Below are 16,812 nucleotides of genomic sequence, written 5' to 3'. Positions count from 1 at the left end.
ATATTTTTAATTATGCTGTTTACTGTTGAGGCACATGGAACAGGGAGTACAAAAAAGAAGATGGAGTTCCACAATAAACTTTTTCTTTTCAGTGAAGTAGGACCCCAGGTAGGAAATTATATGACTTATAGATAGCTTATCTATAATTTAGACAAAAATTTTAGCCAGAAATACTTCTGTGATAATATTCAAATCAATAATGTTTAATCACTATTTTTACACTCCACCGTTGCTTATATATGCCCCCACTGAAGGTTCTGTGTAACCTGCTAGATTAATTATTTTATCTAATAATTAAAACATATGCTTTACATGTTATAATACATATCAAGTGACAAACTTACTAATCTAGTTCATACATGAAATAAGAATTAGCCTCTGTGTTCTAAGCCATCTCACTCTCATCAACTCTGTAAAATAGATATTATAGATGCATCTATTTTTAAAAGATTAAATAACTTGCCCAATATGGCATAACTGGTAAGAAGCTGAGATAGAATTCAAATGTGTATCTGTGTGGATTCAAATCTCTTCTATTTCAGATAATACAGCTCTCTCTTAAAAATTCACAATGTATGTTAAACTATTAAATTGTCTGCGAACTCAATATTGTGTAAGTTAACTTAGCATTTGCTTCATTGGCTTTACATAATTTACTAAGTCCTCATAACAACCCCTGAGCTTTGTACTATTATTACTTCACTTCTACTTGAAAGGGGGCTGAGACATGAGAAGTGAAGTAAATTGCCGGTCACAAATAGAACTGGACTTTGAACTCAGGATGGTGACTCTCTCAATTGTGGTGTGGTATTATGCTCATGTGATAGAATATATTGATATAGGCATATATAACACTACATTCTAAACTGAAAGTATTGAAGATTACAGGTAAATAAACTAACAGGCTCTGTGGCTCTTGGATTCATCAGGAAGACAAGATTTCAGTTGCTTCCTTAAACAATTGAGAGTTAAGTCAGCTCCCTTCTAGAATGTGGTGGGTTCTCCTTTCTTCCAGAAAACACCCAGCTTTGAGACTCAGATCACCTGACTATCTCATCCAGTACCCCTCCATGTTATAGGTTTTTTTGTTTTTTGTTTTAACAGATGAAATGAGTCCCTCTCCCTCCTTGCTTAAGTTTAATTTGTAAGCTTGTCATTTTTTTCAATAACACTCCTGATGTAATTTCTGAGGATTTCAGTATCCACATAGTCATAGATGATCCTACTGATACCCTAGTGTCTCCATGTCTTGAGCTCCCTTCCAATGATTTTGGCCTCTGCCTTTTTTCAGTCACCCACTCCTAACGTCGTATGTTAGACCTTGCTGTTACCAATAACTCAACTCTTTCCATAATATCAATTCAGAATCTCTCATTCTTGCAGCACCATGGCATAGAGTTACAGCTAGTTTCTCAACTCCAACTTCTTCGACACATTCAAACATCCCACCATGTTTTCATTTTTCCTCACTCCCCTAAATCCTTACTTATTATCATATCTGGCTTAATTCCATGGTCCATTATCATAATCATTTCCTTACATATATCCTCATTTCTCTTGCCCTCTTCTCTCCTCCTGGCACTTAATTGGCAAAGCCTCAATCTTAATTAATTTAAACTCAAGTGGGCCCTTAATGTTGTCAGGCAATCACACTACTTTCCTCTAGTGCTTTCATTCTTTCACATTCCTAAATGACTATTTATTTTGCTCAGTTTTCAGCAACTCATCCTCCATCATCACTCACCTAGATAACAACCTTGCTTCCTATTTTAGTGCAAGAACTGAAGCAATTGGAAAAGACCTCCTGGGACTCCGACTGCCATATTTATTCACCCACCACCATCTACTCAATGTTTCCTCTTCTTTCTGTGCTCTTGGCTAAAGCCAGACCCTTTACTTATGCATTAGATCTCATACCTTCTTGTATAATGAAGGATCTCACACCACCAGTTCTCTCCTCTTTTTAATCATGAACTTTTCCTCGGCATTCTGGATCATTTCTGATAACATACAAACATGCACTTAATTGCCCACAATTTTATCTAAAAACAAGTGAATGCTTCTTTTTATTTTGCCCTATAACTACTAGTCCCTTTCTCTATTTTTCTTTACAGCAAAACTCACCAAAAAGGTGTCTATATTTGCTGCCTCCAATGTTTCTTTTTCTTTGAACCCACTCCAATCAGGCTTTTACACCCACCTTTCTACCAGAACTGGAAATCAATGACCTTCAGACCCAAATCTGACAGCTAATTTTTAGATCTCACTTTATTGAACCTATCATTGGCAATAGACATTATGAGTCATGATATTTTCCTTGAAACACTTTCTTCATTTGACTTGCAGAGTGTCACATCTGTTAGTTTTTCTCCTACCTTAATCGTTGCTTTCCTTCTGTTTACTGTGTTGATTTTTCATCTTCTTCAAGCCTTCTTTTTGAACCTCTCTGTTTTCACCTAAGCTTTCTCAAGACTTATGGCTTCCAATATTATGAATAGGCTATATATCACCAAATGTTTATGTCCATCCAAGACCTGTCCCATGTATTGCATACTAATAAATCCAACTGCATAGTGCTTACCTGTCCTTAAATATCTAGTAGGCAAGTCAAATTTAACAAATCCAAATACAATTCTTCATCGTCTCCCAGAAAATGTCTACACTCTTCATCATCTCTATTATGGACATTTAGTTCTTCCTATTGCCTAGGCCAAATATCTTAAAGTCAATCTTGATTTCTCCCCTTTTCTTTTCATTCCACATCAAATCAGTAAGCATATCCTGTTTGTTAGTGCTATATTCAAAATATATCCAGATTACAACCACTTCCATTGTAAGGCTTCTAGTCTAATCCCTATCTGTTCACACACATATTATTGCAATAGCCTCCAAACTGATTTTCCTTCCTTTGTTCTTATTTCATATGGTAGAAATGGCTAGGTTTATGTGTATGTTTTACTTGAAGGTGAATGCCCAACCAAGAACTAAATTTCCCCGACTCCTAGCAAATAGGTGGAGCCATGTGGATAATTCTAGCCCATGGAAGGCAAGGTTATTAATTATGCAGTACTCATTTCTTATGCTCGCTTCCTCTTCTCCAGAAACCATGGAGTCTTTTTGCAGAAGACTCTTCCATTGCAAGATGGAAAGAATATGGACCCCTGTGTCACTAATTGGAAGAGAGTGATCAAGAAACCTGCCCACCCAGAAACATCCACATTGGGTTTTGTTATGAATGATAAATACATATTTTATTAAGCCCCTGAGATTTGGGGGTTTGTTACATCATTTATACTATCTAACTTACACATTTTCTACATCCTATTTTTCACCAAGCTGTCAGAATGAACCTATTAAAACATAGGTCAAATTGCATCACTCTCTTGCTCCTTACTTTACTCAATCACACAGGCCTCCTAGCTGTTCCTGGAATGCACCAACCACTACTTCACTGCAAGCCTTTTACTTGCTCTTTTTTGTGCATGGAGTGCTCTGCACCTAATTCTTTGTATGCCTGCTCTCTCATCTCTTTAGTCAATCTCTTAGTGAGGCTTTTCCTTGACCTACTTATTTAAAATGGAATCTGACTTTCACTCTGACAACTTATATTACCCTTCTTGTTTGAACTTTCTCCAGAAGAGTTACTATCTCACACACAATATTTTTTGTTGTTTTATGTTTTATCTGCTTGAATCCCAGCACTTAGAACTGTGTCTAGAACATTCCAGAAACCCAGTAAATATTTGTTAAAGGATAAATTAGTTGAACCAATGAATTCTATATTTTTCATTTTTTCAAGCATTTAACATTTATTGACTTCAATACATTTGGGGTTCTTTGGCCTAGAGAACCCTAACCCACTCACATATACACATCCCATCCTTTTATCACACCCATCTTTCCGGTATCAATTTAGATATCACTTCCTAAAGCCAGAACCCCAATTTTCTTCTACTGATACCTCTCTTCCATTACCTTTCCTGCTCTGCTCATCTGTTATCACAGAAGTTTTCATATGGTAATATACAATAGCCTATCTGTATGTATTCCCAACTATATTTCCTTTCCATGAGAGCAGAGATCATAACTGTGGTTCAGTCTTGCATCTCTACCATCTATTGCAGTTTATGGTTCATAAAGTAATAACTCATTAAACTTTCTTGAATTCAGAAGACTTAAAGTAAAACTATTTGGATTGGCAATTTAGAGATTTCTGATAATTATGAATTATGGTTTCATGGTATGAAGAGTGGTAGGAAGAAGCCAGAAGATTGAAGAATCAGTTTTTAGAGAAGAGTAGAAGCCGTTTTAAGTTTTTATGGCCCAAGGCATGAATCAAGGATGATTTTCTGGCACCAAGTGTTTACAGTGATGCAAGGAGTGTGTGGGCCAAGGGCCTTGAGAAGAGAGTATATTTTAACAAAGTACATGTGTCTGTACTTCTTTTTTCTTTTTTTGTTTTGTTCTGTTTTGCCATGCCCTGCAGCATGTGGGATCTTAGTTCCCCGAGCAGGAATCGAACCCATGCCCCATCCCATGGAAGCACGGAGTCTTAACCACTGGACCACCAGGGAGGTCCCCTGTCTATACTTCTTAAAGACAAGTTGAACCAATATCAAGCCCTGGAAACAATCATCCTGGTACTTCTTACTCTGAAAACTGAGTTGGTTATCCAGATTTGTTCATGTAGCTTGCAAAATTATTTTTCAACAAATACTCACTCTTTTCTTATACCCATCCCCAGCTTAATACTATGGTGGGTAGAATGTACTTTCCCACTCCTTGACTTAAATTGGATATTAGAGAATAGTATGGTGTGACCCTTGAAATATGCTTATACTGTAGAGCTTGTGTTCTCACACTCCTGTATTTCAGTATGAAGGGAAATGCCTTAAATATGTATTACTGCCAGTCCAAAGAAGACAAGAGAGATGTGAAGTAGATCTGAACCCAACCTACATATTGGAGCCAAGTCCAACTTATCCTAGCCAAGATCAGCCCAACTTTAGAGATCTGCAGACTATGACAGAAGTAAGTCACTGAGTTTGGGGATGGTTTTAATACATAATTATTATAAAAAGAACTAATTTATAGAGAACTGTCCTTTTCCCAAACATTTTGAAAAGAATTGGGACCAGGACAGGGAAGAGGTTCTACTTTTATAACCCTAATGAAAATACTAGAAGTTTTACTGTCCTTTATGCTAAATCGTTGAGGAATGGGGAAAATGTTGGAATAAATCACCTATTGAGTCTCTAACTTTTATAAAACTCTTAGATATCCCTTCCATAAAATTGTTACAATCTTCATATACATTAAAATGGCAAATGAGGTTTCCACTTAAAATATAAATTCAGATGTTTCCAGTTGTGACCAAAACCCGCATGTATCCTTTGGAACTGGGGATCAACAGAATGAAACCACTTACTTGGAGCTTATAAATGTTGCCAGTTCCTGAAGCTGCTGACTGCATTCTGGGAGTTTAGGAATGTTTTAGGATAATAGCTAACTGCATGGAAAATTGATAGGTAAAGACTAAACTTCTTTCAAACATGATACAGTCTTAGAGCAGCCCATCCTTTATTGCCTCAGACGCATTCAGCACAACATTTTTGCAGCTGAGGTATCTTTGGCCACACAAAGCAGGATGTTATTCTCTTATATCTGCTGCCAGAGGGACTGGAAGAGCAACAGCCTTAAAGGAAGTGTAAACATCTTTCATTTAGCTAAATGGAGTGTGAACTAGAGTTGCAATATTAAAGAAGGAGCCAAAATAGACAAACATACACATACACGCATGCACATGCGCGAACACACACACACACAATCATCTCCTGGCTCTCTCTTTTGAGTCTATGAGAACTCAAACACAATTCTATCAGTCTTTTTATACTGTATAAAGCATACCTTATTGGAATTTATTCTTGCTATGTAATTGATTTTAAAATAGCAAACATTTATATAGCTCTTGCTATATGTGAGCCACTGTCCTAAGCATTTTATTAATATTAATTCACATTATTTTAAAAATCTATAAGGAAGGTAATTTTATTATCTTCATATGACTCATGGTATAACTATATCACAGAGAACTTAAGTGATTTGCCCAACATTACCCAGTACAGGGTGGAAGTGAATTTTGATTCTGCAATCTATGTTCAAAAGTCTGAGAGAAGGCTGAATCAATATGGTGGAAGAGGAAGACATGGAGCTCACCTCCCCCTACAAACACATCAAAACTACATCTACATGTGGAATAATTCTCACAGAAAACTAACTGGAAACTGGCAAAGAACTCCTATACAAGAAAAGCTGCAAAAAATTTTCCATGTAACTGGGTAGGATGGAAAAAAGGCAAAGTGTTGGGACTTGCACCCTGAGGAGGATCCGTAAGGAAAAGAAGGTCCACTCAGGCAGACCCTCACCCTGGGGGAGTGAGTGGGTCGAGCCACAGACTGGGCATCCCAGTCCTAAGATTCTACACAGAGGATACAAGCTCCCCTGTCTGCTGGGAGAAACACTGAGACAGATGGGACTGGAAAAGCCTAGACTCCACTCACAAACAGTGTACGGTTGCACATGAACAGTGTGCAACTTGTCAACAAATGGCAAAAAGAGCTCTGTACTGGCAGCTGGCTGCCACCTAGAGGTGCTCCCCAATCTGAGTGGGGTGTGGGATCTAGGCCCTGGGTCCTGGGAAAAGACTTGAGATAGCCCAGGGGCCTGGGATGTGGTCCAGGTGGAGCAAGCTGCGACCATTGTCAGCACTTATCCAAACAGCACCACAGTAACCACTGTGACCAGCACACCAAGGTCCCTTGTTCCCAAATGAGTGAATGCTCTGGCCAAACCCACTCCATGCCACAGCTTGGCACTGGATCTGGGGCAGACAGGCCCTGGGAAAAGACTCAATCTGGGGATACAGGGATGGCCCAGGGTGTGGGATGATGACAACCATTGTTGGTGCTTACTCAAGGAGCACCTTGGGAACCACCATGTCAGCAAGCCACAGTCCTACTCCTAGGTGAGCAAATGCTCTGGCCCCACATACTCCATGCTGCAGCTGGGCACTGGAACTTGTACAGACAGATTTTGGGACAAGACTCAATCTAGGGATTCAGAGGAGGCTTGGGGGACTCTGGGGTATGATCCAGGCAGGGCACTGGCAGCAAACTTTGGTGGTAGCTCAATCAGTGCCAACGTGATTGGCACTGACCTCTGACAGCAGCACAGCCACCTCAATTCCTGCAGCCACAACACACTGACCCCCAGCCCCAGCCTAATGTATGATCTTGCCCTGCCCACTTCACACTACAAACTTGCACTAGATCTAGGGTGCCCATAACAGGGGAAGAGACCCAACCTTGGGCTGCATCTGAGCTGAGCCATGGACACCTATACATGTAGAAAATCAGGGCTCTGAGTGCACAAATCTCACTTCAGCATTCCCCTTCTCTGAGGCAAAATATGCATTCAAAGAGAACAGAGCTTGTTCAATCCCAATCCTCAGGGCTTCTGCTCAGGCAACTGGGGAGCAGTGACAGGGCAGTGACCATCACAGAACAGAGAGGAAGTCCACCTGACACCCTGTGAAGACTTTAGATCCTCCAGTACTAACTACAACCCCTATCAAGTTGAAAGTGACCAGCACACCCTGAAGAAAGACAAGGTTGGGATCCACATCAAAAACAGCCCTTGCACCAAAGACACTGGATACACACAGTCTACATAGGGATGCTCCCACATAAAAATACCCCTTCAAGAACACAACAGATAACTATTTCTCCTAAATTCATAAAGACAGAGAAAGTTAAGTAAAATAAAAGGCAGAGGAGCTCTTCCAAATTAAAAGAGCAAGACAAAACCCCTGAAAGAAGGGGTGTGAAGGAGAGGAAGGCCATGACTAGGGACTCTTTCTCCTTGCTGCTCAAGAAATGTCTTCAGTTTCAGAATATGCCTTTCACATGAGTCATCTGAGTGCCCAGTTGTTTGGTGAAGTTGCCAGACCTACTGATTCCAAATCCATGCAAGTGGTGAAGCTGTTTAGTGAGCAGCCTTTGGCCAATAGGAAGGAGACTTATGACTGGTATCTAAGTCACAACACTTATTTTGCACTCATGGGAGCACTATATTTTCTTGACCTCTACAGAGATGAGCATCAGGACTTTCAGGATGAGCAGCTGCATCTGAAGAAGATTTGTGGAAAGTGGAAACCAAGGAAAGGAGAAGGGAAAAGAACAGTGAAAAAGAAATAGTGTTGGTCCATCAAGAGAGAAGACTTTTCCCTCAGGGACTGAGAGCAAGAGGAAGTGTATTTATTGTCCTTCCACATACTGGAGGAGTGTAAGCTTCCTAAGTTGAAGGTTATTTGGAGGAACACAGTCATCTCCATGTTGAAGTCTAATCCAGCTGAATTGTGACTTGTTTCATGAACACATTCTAATTCTGCAAAATTATTTGCCTTGGTTCTGTAATCTGAGGTTTACCTTATTCCCCAAAGAAATGAATGCATGATTATTGTTGAATGACTTGTTTGGGAGGGGATGGGATGTTGGGGGGGTGGAGGGGAAACTCATTAAATGAGCATTCTTATTACTCTCTTCTTGCTTCCCCACTTAACCAGCCCTACACTCTTTCATCTCTCTGGCTGTTCAGCCACTGTCTCACCACCAAGCTCACAAACTTTATGCACCTCTCCACCTACTCCTTTGAGAATATCTATAAGATAAATTTGTGGGGTACAAGGCTGTGCCTGGTATGAAAGTATTGAATACCTGCTGTATACAAGCTACCACAGCCCTGGTAATACAATGTTTTGCAACAAACAAACAAACAACAACAAAAAACGCCAAAAGACTAAATAATTAAACAGAGATTATCAGTCTACCAGACAAAAAGATTATCAGTCTACCAGTTCAAAAAGGAGGTAATAAAAATTCTAACTGAATTAAGAAAGGTTATTGATATAAATGCAGACCATTGTAACAAGGAACTAGAAACCATAAATATGACCCAGTAAAAAAAAAAAAGATAATTCAATTTCTGAGATAAAAAACAATGTAGAGCAATGAATAGCCAACAGAATGACACAGAAAAATGAATAAGTGATCTGGAAGATAAATAGAATAACGGAAATCACCCAGTCAGAACAGCAGTTGGAAAAATGAAAAAACATGAAAGCAACATATGAGATATATGAGATGATATAAAATGCACCAACTTACACATAATAGGGGTTTCAGATGGAGAAGAGAGGGGGAATGGGATCAAAGATGTATTTGAAGAAATTATGGCTGAAAATTTTCCCACCCAAAGAAGGAAACATGTACAGGAAGGATAGAGGGTTCCAAACAAGATGAACCCAAACAGACCCACACCAAGAGATATCATAATTAAAATGACAAAAGTTAAAGATAGAGAATTCTAAAGGCAGCAAGAGAAAGACAGTCATTTAAAAGAGAACCCCCATAAGTCTATCAACTGATTTCTCTGCAGAAACTTCGCAGGCCAGAAGGGAGTGATGTGATATATTTAAAGTGCTGAAAGGGAAAAACCTGCAACCTAGGATATGCTACCCAGAAAGATTATCATTTAGAATAGAAGAAGAGATGAAGAATTTCTCAGACAAGCAAAAACTGAAAGAATTAAGCAATACTAAACCTATCCTAAAAGAAATATTAAAGGGTTTTCTCTAAATGGAAAAGAAGCAGGAAACTATAGGAAAGGGAAAATCCCAATAATAATGACAAATTTATAGTAAAGACTGAAGATCACTTAAGCCAGTACACAGGTTAAAAACAACAATAACAACAACAAAAGAATTGTAAAAGTGACTATAACTAAAACAGTAAAAGGATAAACATGAAGATATAAACTAGACCATCAAAACCACAAAATGGGTCAGAGGGGAGTAAAAAATTGTAGATCTCTTAGAACGTGTTTAAATTTAAATGATTATCAGTTTAAAACAAGTAGATACAGTTATGGGAAAACATACATAACCCCATGGGAATCATAAATCAAAAACACAATAAATTCACAAAAACCTAAAAGGAAGGAACTTAAACATACTACAAAAGAAAATAATCAAACCATAACAGGAGAAACAAAAAGAAGAAATGAATTAAAAAAATACAAGAACAAATGGAAAACAAAGAATAAAATGACAATAAATACATACCTATCAATAATTACTTTAAATGTCAATGGACTAAATGCTCCAATCAAACTACAGAATGGCTGATTGAATTAAAAAGCCAAGAACATGAAACATGCTGCTTACAAGAGACAAAAGACATCAAGGCAAAAGCCACACACAATCCGAAAGGGGTTGAAAAAAGATCTTTCATGAAAATGGAATGAAAAGAAATGACAAGAAAGCAGAGGTAACAATACTTATATCAGTCTATAATAAAAAATACGCTTTAAAACAAAGGCTATAATGAAAGACAAAGAAGGGTATTATGTAATGATAAAGGGATCAATACAAGAAGTGGGTATAACACTAGTTAACATACACACACCCAATACAGGAGCACCTAAATATATAAAACAAGTACTAAGAGACAAAAAAAAAAAAAAAAAGAGAGAGAGAGAGAGAAATTTGCAATAACACAATAATAGTAGGGGACTTTAACACCCCACTGACATCAATGAACAGATCATCCAGACAGAAAAGCAATAAGGCAACACAGGTCTACATAACAGATGAAATGGACTTAATTGACACATACAGGACAATACATTCAAAAAGAGAAGAATACACATTCTTTTCAAGTGTTCACAAAATATTCTCCAGGATAGACCTCATACTAGGTCACAAAACAAGCCTTAACAAATTTAAGAGGATAAATATTGAAACAACTTAAGTGTCCATCGACAGATGAATGGATAAAGAAGATGTGGTATATATACATATATACACACACACACACAATGAAATGTTACTCAGCCATAACAAAGAATGAAATAATGTCATTTTCAGCAACATGGATGGAACTAGATATTATCATACTAAGTGAAGTAAGTCAGACAGAGACACATATGATATCACTTATTTGTAGAATCTAAAAACTGATACAAATGAACTTATTTACAACACAGAAACAGACTCACAGATATAGAAAACAATCTTATGGTTATTAAAGGGTAAGGGCATAGGGAGGAATAAATTACTAGTTTTGTATTAACATACACACTGCTATATATAAAATAGATAAACAAGAAGGACCTACTGTATAGCACAGGGAACTATATTCAATATCATTATACTAACCTATAATGGAAAATAATCTGAATTTATATATATATATAAATCATTTTGCTGTATACCTAAAATTAAGACATTTTACATCAACTATACTTCAGTAAAAATAGAGGATAAAAATGACAGCACGCATCTTTTTTGACTACAGCAATATGAAACTAAAGATCAACTACAGAAAGAAAAATAGGAACAGACCAAAAATGTGGAGACTAAACAACAACTAACCCATACCAATGGGTTAATGATGAAATCAAAGAAGAAATCAGAAAATACCTTGAGACAAATGATATTAAAAACAGAACATTACAAAATCTATGGGATGCAGCACAAGCAATTCTGAGAGAGAAGTTCATGGCAATACAGGTCTTCCTGAAGAAAACAAAAACCTCAAGTAAACAACCTAAACTACCAGCTAAGTTATCAGAAAAAGAACAAACAAAGGCTAAGGTCAGGGCTTCCCTGGTGGCGCAGTGGTTGAGAGTCCACCTGCTGATGCAGGGGACATGGGTTCATGCCCCGGTCCGGGAGGATCCCACATGCTGCAGAGCAGCTGGGCCTGTGAGCCATGGCCGCTGAGCCTGCACGTCCGGAGCCTATGCTCTGCAACGGGAGAGGCTGCAACAGTAAGAGGCCCACGTACCCCCCCCCCAAAAAAAGGCTAAGGTCAGCAGAAGGAAGGAAATAATAAATATCAGAGGGGAAATAAATAAAATAGAGATCAAAAAGACAATAGAAAAGGTGAAACCAAGAGCTGGTTTTCTAAAAAGATAAACAAAATTGACAAATCTTTAGCCAAGCTCATCAAAAAGAGAATCCAAATGAAAATACAAAATGAAAGAAGAGAAATAGTAACCAATAGAACAGTGATACCAAAAAAAAAAAAAAAAAAGGAGAGAATACTATGAACAATTATATGCCAACAAATTGGACAACCTAGAAGAAATGGACAAATTTCTAGAAACATACAGCCTGCAAAACTGAGTCAAGTAAAAACAATTTGAACAGACAGATCACTAAATGTTGAAATGAATTGGTAAGACAGTTTACTGGGGAATTCTTCCAAACATATAAATCAGAACTTATACTTATCTTTCTCAAACTATTCCAAAACATTGGAGAGGAGAGAACACTCCCAAATTCATTCTACAAAGCCAACATTACCCAGATACTAAAATCAGAAAAAGACATTACCAAAAAAAAAAAAAAAAAATTACAGGCCAATATCTTTGATAAATATAGATGCAAAAATTCTCAAAAAAATATTAGCAAACAGAATCCAACAATATGTAAAAAGGATTACACACCATGATTAAGCTGGATTTATTCCAGGGTCACAAGGATGGTTCAACAAATGCAAATCAATCAGTGTGATACACCACATCAAGAAAAAGAAAGACAAAACCTACATGATCATCTCAATAGGTGCAGAAAAGCATTTGACAAAATTCAACATCCATTAATGGTAAAAACTCTCATCAATGTGGGTGTAGAGGGAACATATCTCAACATAATAGAGGCCATTATAACAAACCCACAGCCAACATAACACTCAACTACTCAACGGTGAAAAGCTGAAAGCCTTCCTATTAAATTCAGGAATAAGACAAGGAGGTCTACTCTCACTGTTTCTATTTAACATAGTATTAGAAGTCCTAGCCACAGCAATTAGACAAGAAAAAGATATAAAATGTATCCAAATTGGAAGGGAAAAGGTAAACTGACACTATTTGCAGATGATATGATGCTCTATATAGAGAACCCTAAAGTCTCCATCCAAAGAACTTAAAAAACGAATTCAGCAAGGTTTCATGATACAAGGTTAATACACAGAAATCTGTTGCTTTTCAATACACTAAAAATGAAATATCAGAAAGAAAATGTAAAAACACATTGTCATTTAAAATTGCATCAAGAGGATCAGATCAAGATGGTGGAGGAGTAGGAAATGGAGCTCACCTTCTACCACAAATATTAATACATCAAAACCACATCTACTTGTGGAATGATTCTCATAGAACATCTACTGAATGCTGGCAGACGACCTCAGACATCCAAAAGGGCAAGAAAATCTCCATATAACTGGGTAGGACAAAAGAAAACTGAAAAAAAGAGAGAGAGAAATGAATTGGGATGGGACCTGCACCCCTGGGAGGGAGCTGTGAAAGAGGAAAATGTTTCCACACACAGGGAAGTCCCCTCACTGGTGGGGAGATAAGCCAGGACAGAGAGGGAACTTCAAAGCCCTGGAGAAGAGCACAGGCACCTGTTTACGGAGGGCAAAGGGAGAGAGACCTACACAGATGGTCAGTGCCATCGCGCAGAACTTCCCAGCCTAAGACACTCATCCATTGGGGTGGGTGGGGGCTGAGTGCTGAGGCTTGGGCTTCAGAGGTCAGAGCCAGGGAGAGGACTGTGGTTGGTTGTGTGAAGACAGCCTGACAGGGCAGGGTGAGGTGCACCACAACCGAGGGAGTATGGGAAGAAGCCTGGGCCCACCAGAAAGGGAAGGTACCATTGTTGGGGGGTGCATGAGGAGAGGGACAGGACCTTCATAGGAGCTTCTTTCTCTCTGTATATGCTCTCAGGCAGCAGGTGACTGCCTACACGAGCTCTGTGGGTGGACACGAGCTGTGGCTGCCATGTCAGCCTCCAGAGATGGGTGCAGAATGCTGCTGCCAGCAAGGGTCCTGCGAGCAGGTGCTAGTCACTGCCCCCACCTTCCTGGAAGCATGTGTGGCCCACCAGCATGGCAACCAGGCCTCAGCCACTGCCCCTGCCTTCCAAGGAGTGTGTGTGGCCCACTGGCACTGCCTCCAAGGATCCCACAACTGGGCACCAACTGCTGCCCCTGCCTTCCTGGGAGCGTATGTGGGCCATGCACCTAGACACACCCTATCAAGAGGATAATGGCCAGAACACACTAAGGAAAGAGACAGCATCCACACCAAAAACAGCCCTCATGCCAAAAAATATTAAAGCCACATGAGCTACACAGGGATGCTCCCGCATATTAATAGCCATCCAAGTCTACAGTAGAAAATTGCTTCTCCTAAACTCAGAGTAAGAGAAATATGAGCAAACTGAAGAAGCAAAGGAATCACTCCCAGTTAAAAGACCAAGAGAATTCCCCTGAAGGAACAACGAAACAGACTTCAGTCTAACAGATACTGAGTGCAAAAAGGAGGCAATGAAAATACTGAAGGAATTAAAAAAGGCTATTGATAGAAATGCAGACTACTGTAAAAAGAAACTCAAAATTATAAGGAGAATCCAAGAAAAATTAGAAAATTAATTTGCCAAGATGAAAGCTGAACTAAAGGCAATGAATAGAAGAATGAAAAATGCAAAATAAAGAATAAGTGATCTGGACACTAGAATAATGGAAATAACCCAATCAAAACAGCAGACAAAGTCAAATGAAAAAAAAAAATGAAAGCAATATAAGAGACCTATGGGATAATAAAACTGTGCCCATCTATGTATAATAGGGATTCCAGAAGGAGAAGAAAGAGCAAAGGGGATTGAAAATGTATTTGAAGAAATTATGGCTGAAAACTTCCCAAACCTAAAGAAGGAAACAGATATCCAGATACAGGAAGCACAGAGGGTCCCAAGCAAGATGAACCCAAAACAGACCTACACCAAGACATATTATAATAAAAATGGTAAAAGTTAGAGAGGATTCTAAAGGCAGCAAGAGGAAAACAAAGAGTTAATTACAAGGGAACTCCCATGAGGCTATCAGCTGATTTTACAGAAATGCTGCAGGCCAGAAGAGATTGGCAAAATATATTCAAAGCCTTGAAAGTGAAAAATCTGCAACCTAGAATACTCTACCCAGCAAGATTATAATTTAGAATAAGGGGAGAAATAAAGAATTTCTCAGACAAGCAGAAACTAAAAGAATATAGCAGGACGCAGGACGAGGGCAAGATGGCGGAAGAGTAAGAGGCAGAGATCACCTTCCTCCCCACAGGTACACCAGAAATACATCTACATGTGGAACAACTCCTACAAAACATCTACTGAACGCTGTCAGAAGACCTCAGACCTCCCCAAAAGGCAAGAAACTCCCCACGTACCTGGGTAGGGCAAAAGAAAAAAGAAAAAACAGAGACAAAAGAATAGGGATGGAACCTTCACCAGTGGGAGGGAGCTGTGAAGGAGGAAAGGTTTCCACACACTAGGAAGCCCCTTTGCGGGCGGAGACTGTGGGTGGCGGAGGGGGAAAGCTTCAGAGCCACGGAGAAGAGCACAGTAACAGGGGTGCCAGGGGCAAAGCGGAGAGATTCTCGCACAGAGGATCGGTGCCGACCGGCACTCACCAGCCCGAGAGGCTTGTCTGCTCACCCGCCGGGGCGGGCGGGGCTGGGAGGTGAGGTTCGGGCTTTGGTCGGAGCGCAGGGAGAGGACTGGTGTTGGTGGCTTGAACACAGCCTGCAGGGGGTGAGTGCAGCTAGCCGGGAGGGAGTCCGGGGAAAAGTCTGGACCTGCCGAAGAGACAAGAAACTTTTTCTTCCCTCTTTGTTTCCTGGTGCACAAGGATAGGGGATTAAGAGCGCTGCTTAAAGGAGCTCCAGAGACGGGCACGAGCCGCGGCTAAAAGTGCGGACCCTAGAGACGGGCATGAGACGCTAAGGCTGCTGCTGCTGCCACCAAAAAGCCTGTGTGCGAGCACAGGTCACTATCCACACCCCCCTTCCGGGGAGACTGCGCAGCCCTCCACTGCCAGGGTCCGGGGATCCAGGGACAACTTCCATGGGAGAATGCACGGCGCGCCTCAGGCTGGTGCAACATCACGCTGGCCTCTGCCACCGCAGGCTTGCCCCGCACTCCGTGCCCCTCCCTCCCCGCGGCCTGACTGAGCCATAGTCCCCTAATCAGTAGCTCCTTTAACCCCGTCGTGTCTGAGCAAAAAACAGACGCCCTCCAGCTACCTACACGCAGAGGCGGGGCCAAATCCAAAGCTGAGCCCCTGGGAGCTGTGAGAACAAAGAACAGAAAGGGAAATCTCTCCCAGCAGCCTCAGAAGCAATGGAATAAAGCTCCACAATAAACTTGATGTACCCTGCATCTGTGGAATACCTGAATAGACAACGAATCATCCAAAATTGAGGAGGTGGACTTTGAGAGCAAGGTTTATGATTTTTTCCCCTTTTCCTCTTTTTGAGAGTGTGTATGTGTATGCTTCTGTGTGAGAATTTATCTGTATAGCTTGTTTCCACCATTTGTCCTAGGGTTCTATCCATCTGCTTTTTTTCTTAATAATTATTTTTATTTTAATAACTTTATTATATTTTATCTTACTTTATCTGCTTTCTTTCTTTCATTCCTTCCCTCCTTCCTTCCTTCCTTACTCCCTGCCTCCTTTCTTTCTTTCTTTCCACTTCTACTAATTCTTTCTTTCTACTTTTTCTCCCTTTTATTCTGAGCCGTGTGGATGAAAGGCTCTTGGTGCTACAGCCAGGAGTCAGTACTGTGCCTCTGAGATGGGAGAGACAACTTCAGGACACTGGTCCACAAGAGACCTCCCAGATGCACATAAT

General features: G+C 39.9%; 1 protein-coding gene across 1 annotated transcript; it reads left to right on the top strand.

Annotated features, from left to right (window-relative positions):
• The first annotated feature begins 7,934 nt into the window (after positions 1-7,934).
• Positions 7,935-8,504, top strand: LOC132521844 (small ribosomal subunit protein mS33-like). The gene has a single exon (XM_060151512.1). The coding sequence runs from the start codon at positions 7,935-7,937 to the stop codon at positions 8,253-8,255; it is 321 nt and encodes a 106-aa protein (XP_060007495.1). The 3' UTR covers positions 8,256-8,504.
• The last annotated feature ends 8,308 nt before the right edge of the window (positions 8,505-16,812 follow it).

Source organism: Lagenorhynchus albirostris, chromosome 6, assembly GCF_949774975.1.
Source record: "Lagenorhynchus albirostris chromosome 6, mLagAlb1.1, whole genome shotgun sequence".
Lineage (NCBI taxonomy): Eukaryota > Metazoa > Chordata > Mammalia > Artiodactyla > Delphinidae > Lagenorhynchus > Lagenorhynchus albirostris.
The sequence above is the reverse complement of the archived record's forward strand: the minus strand, read 5'-3'. Positions and strand labels throughout refer to the sequence as shown.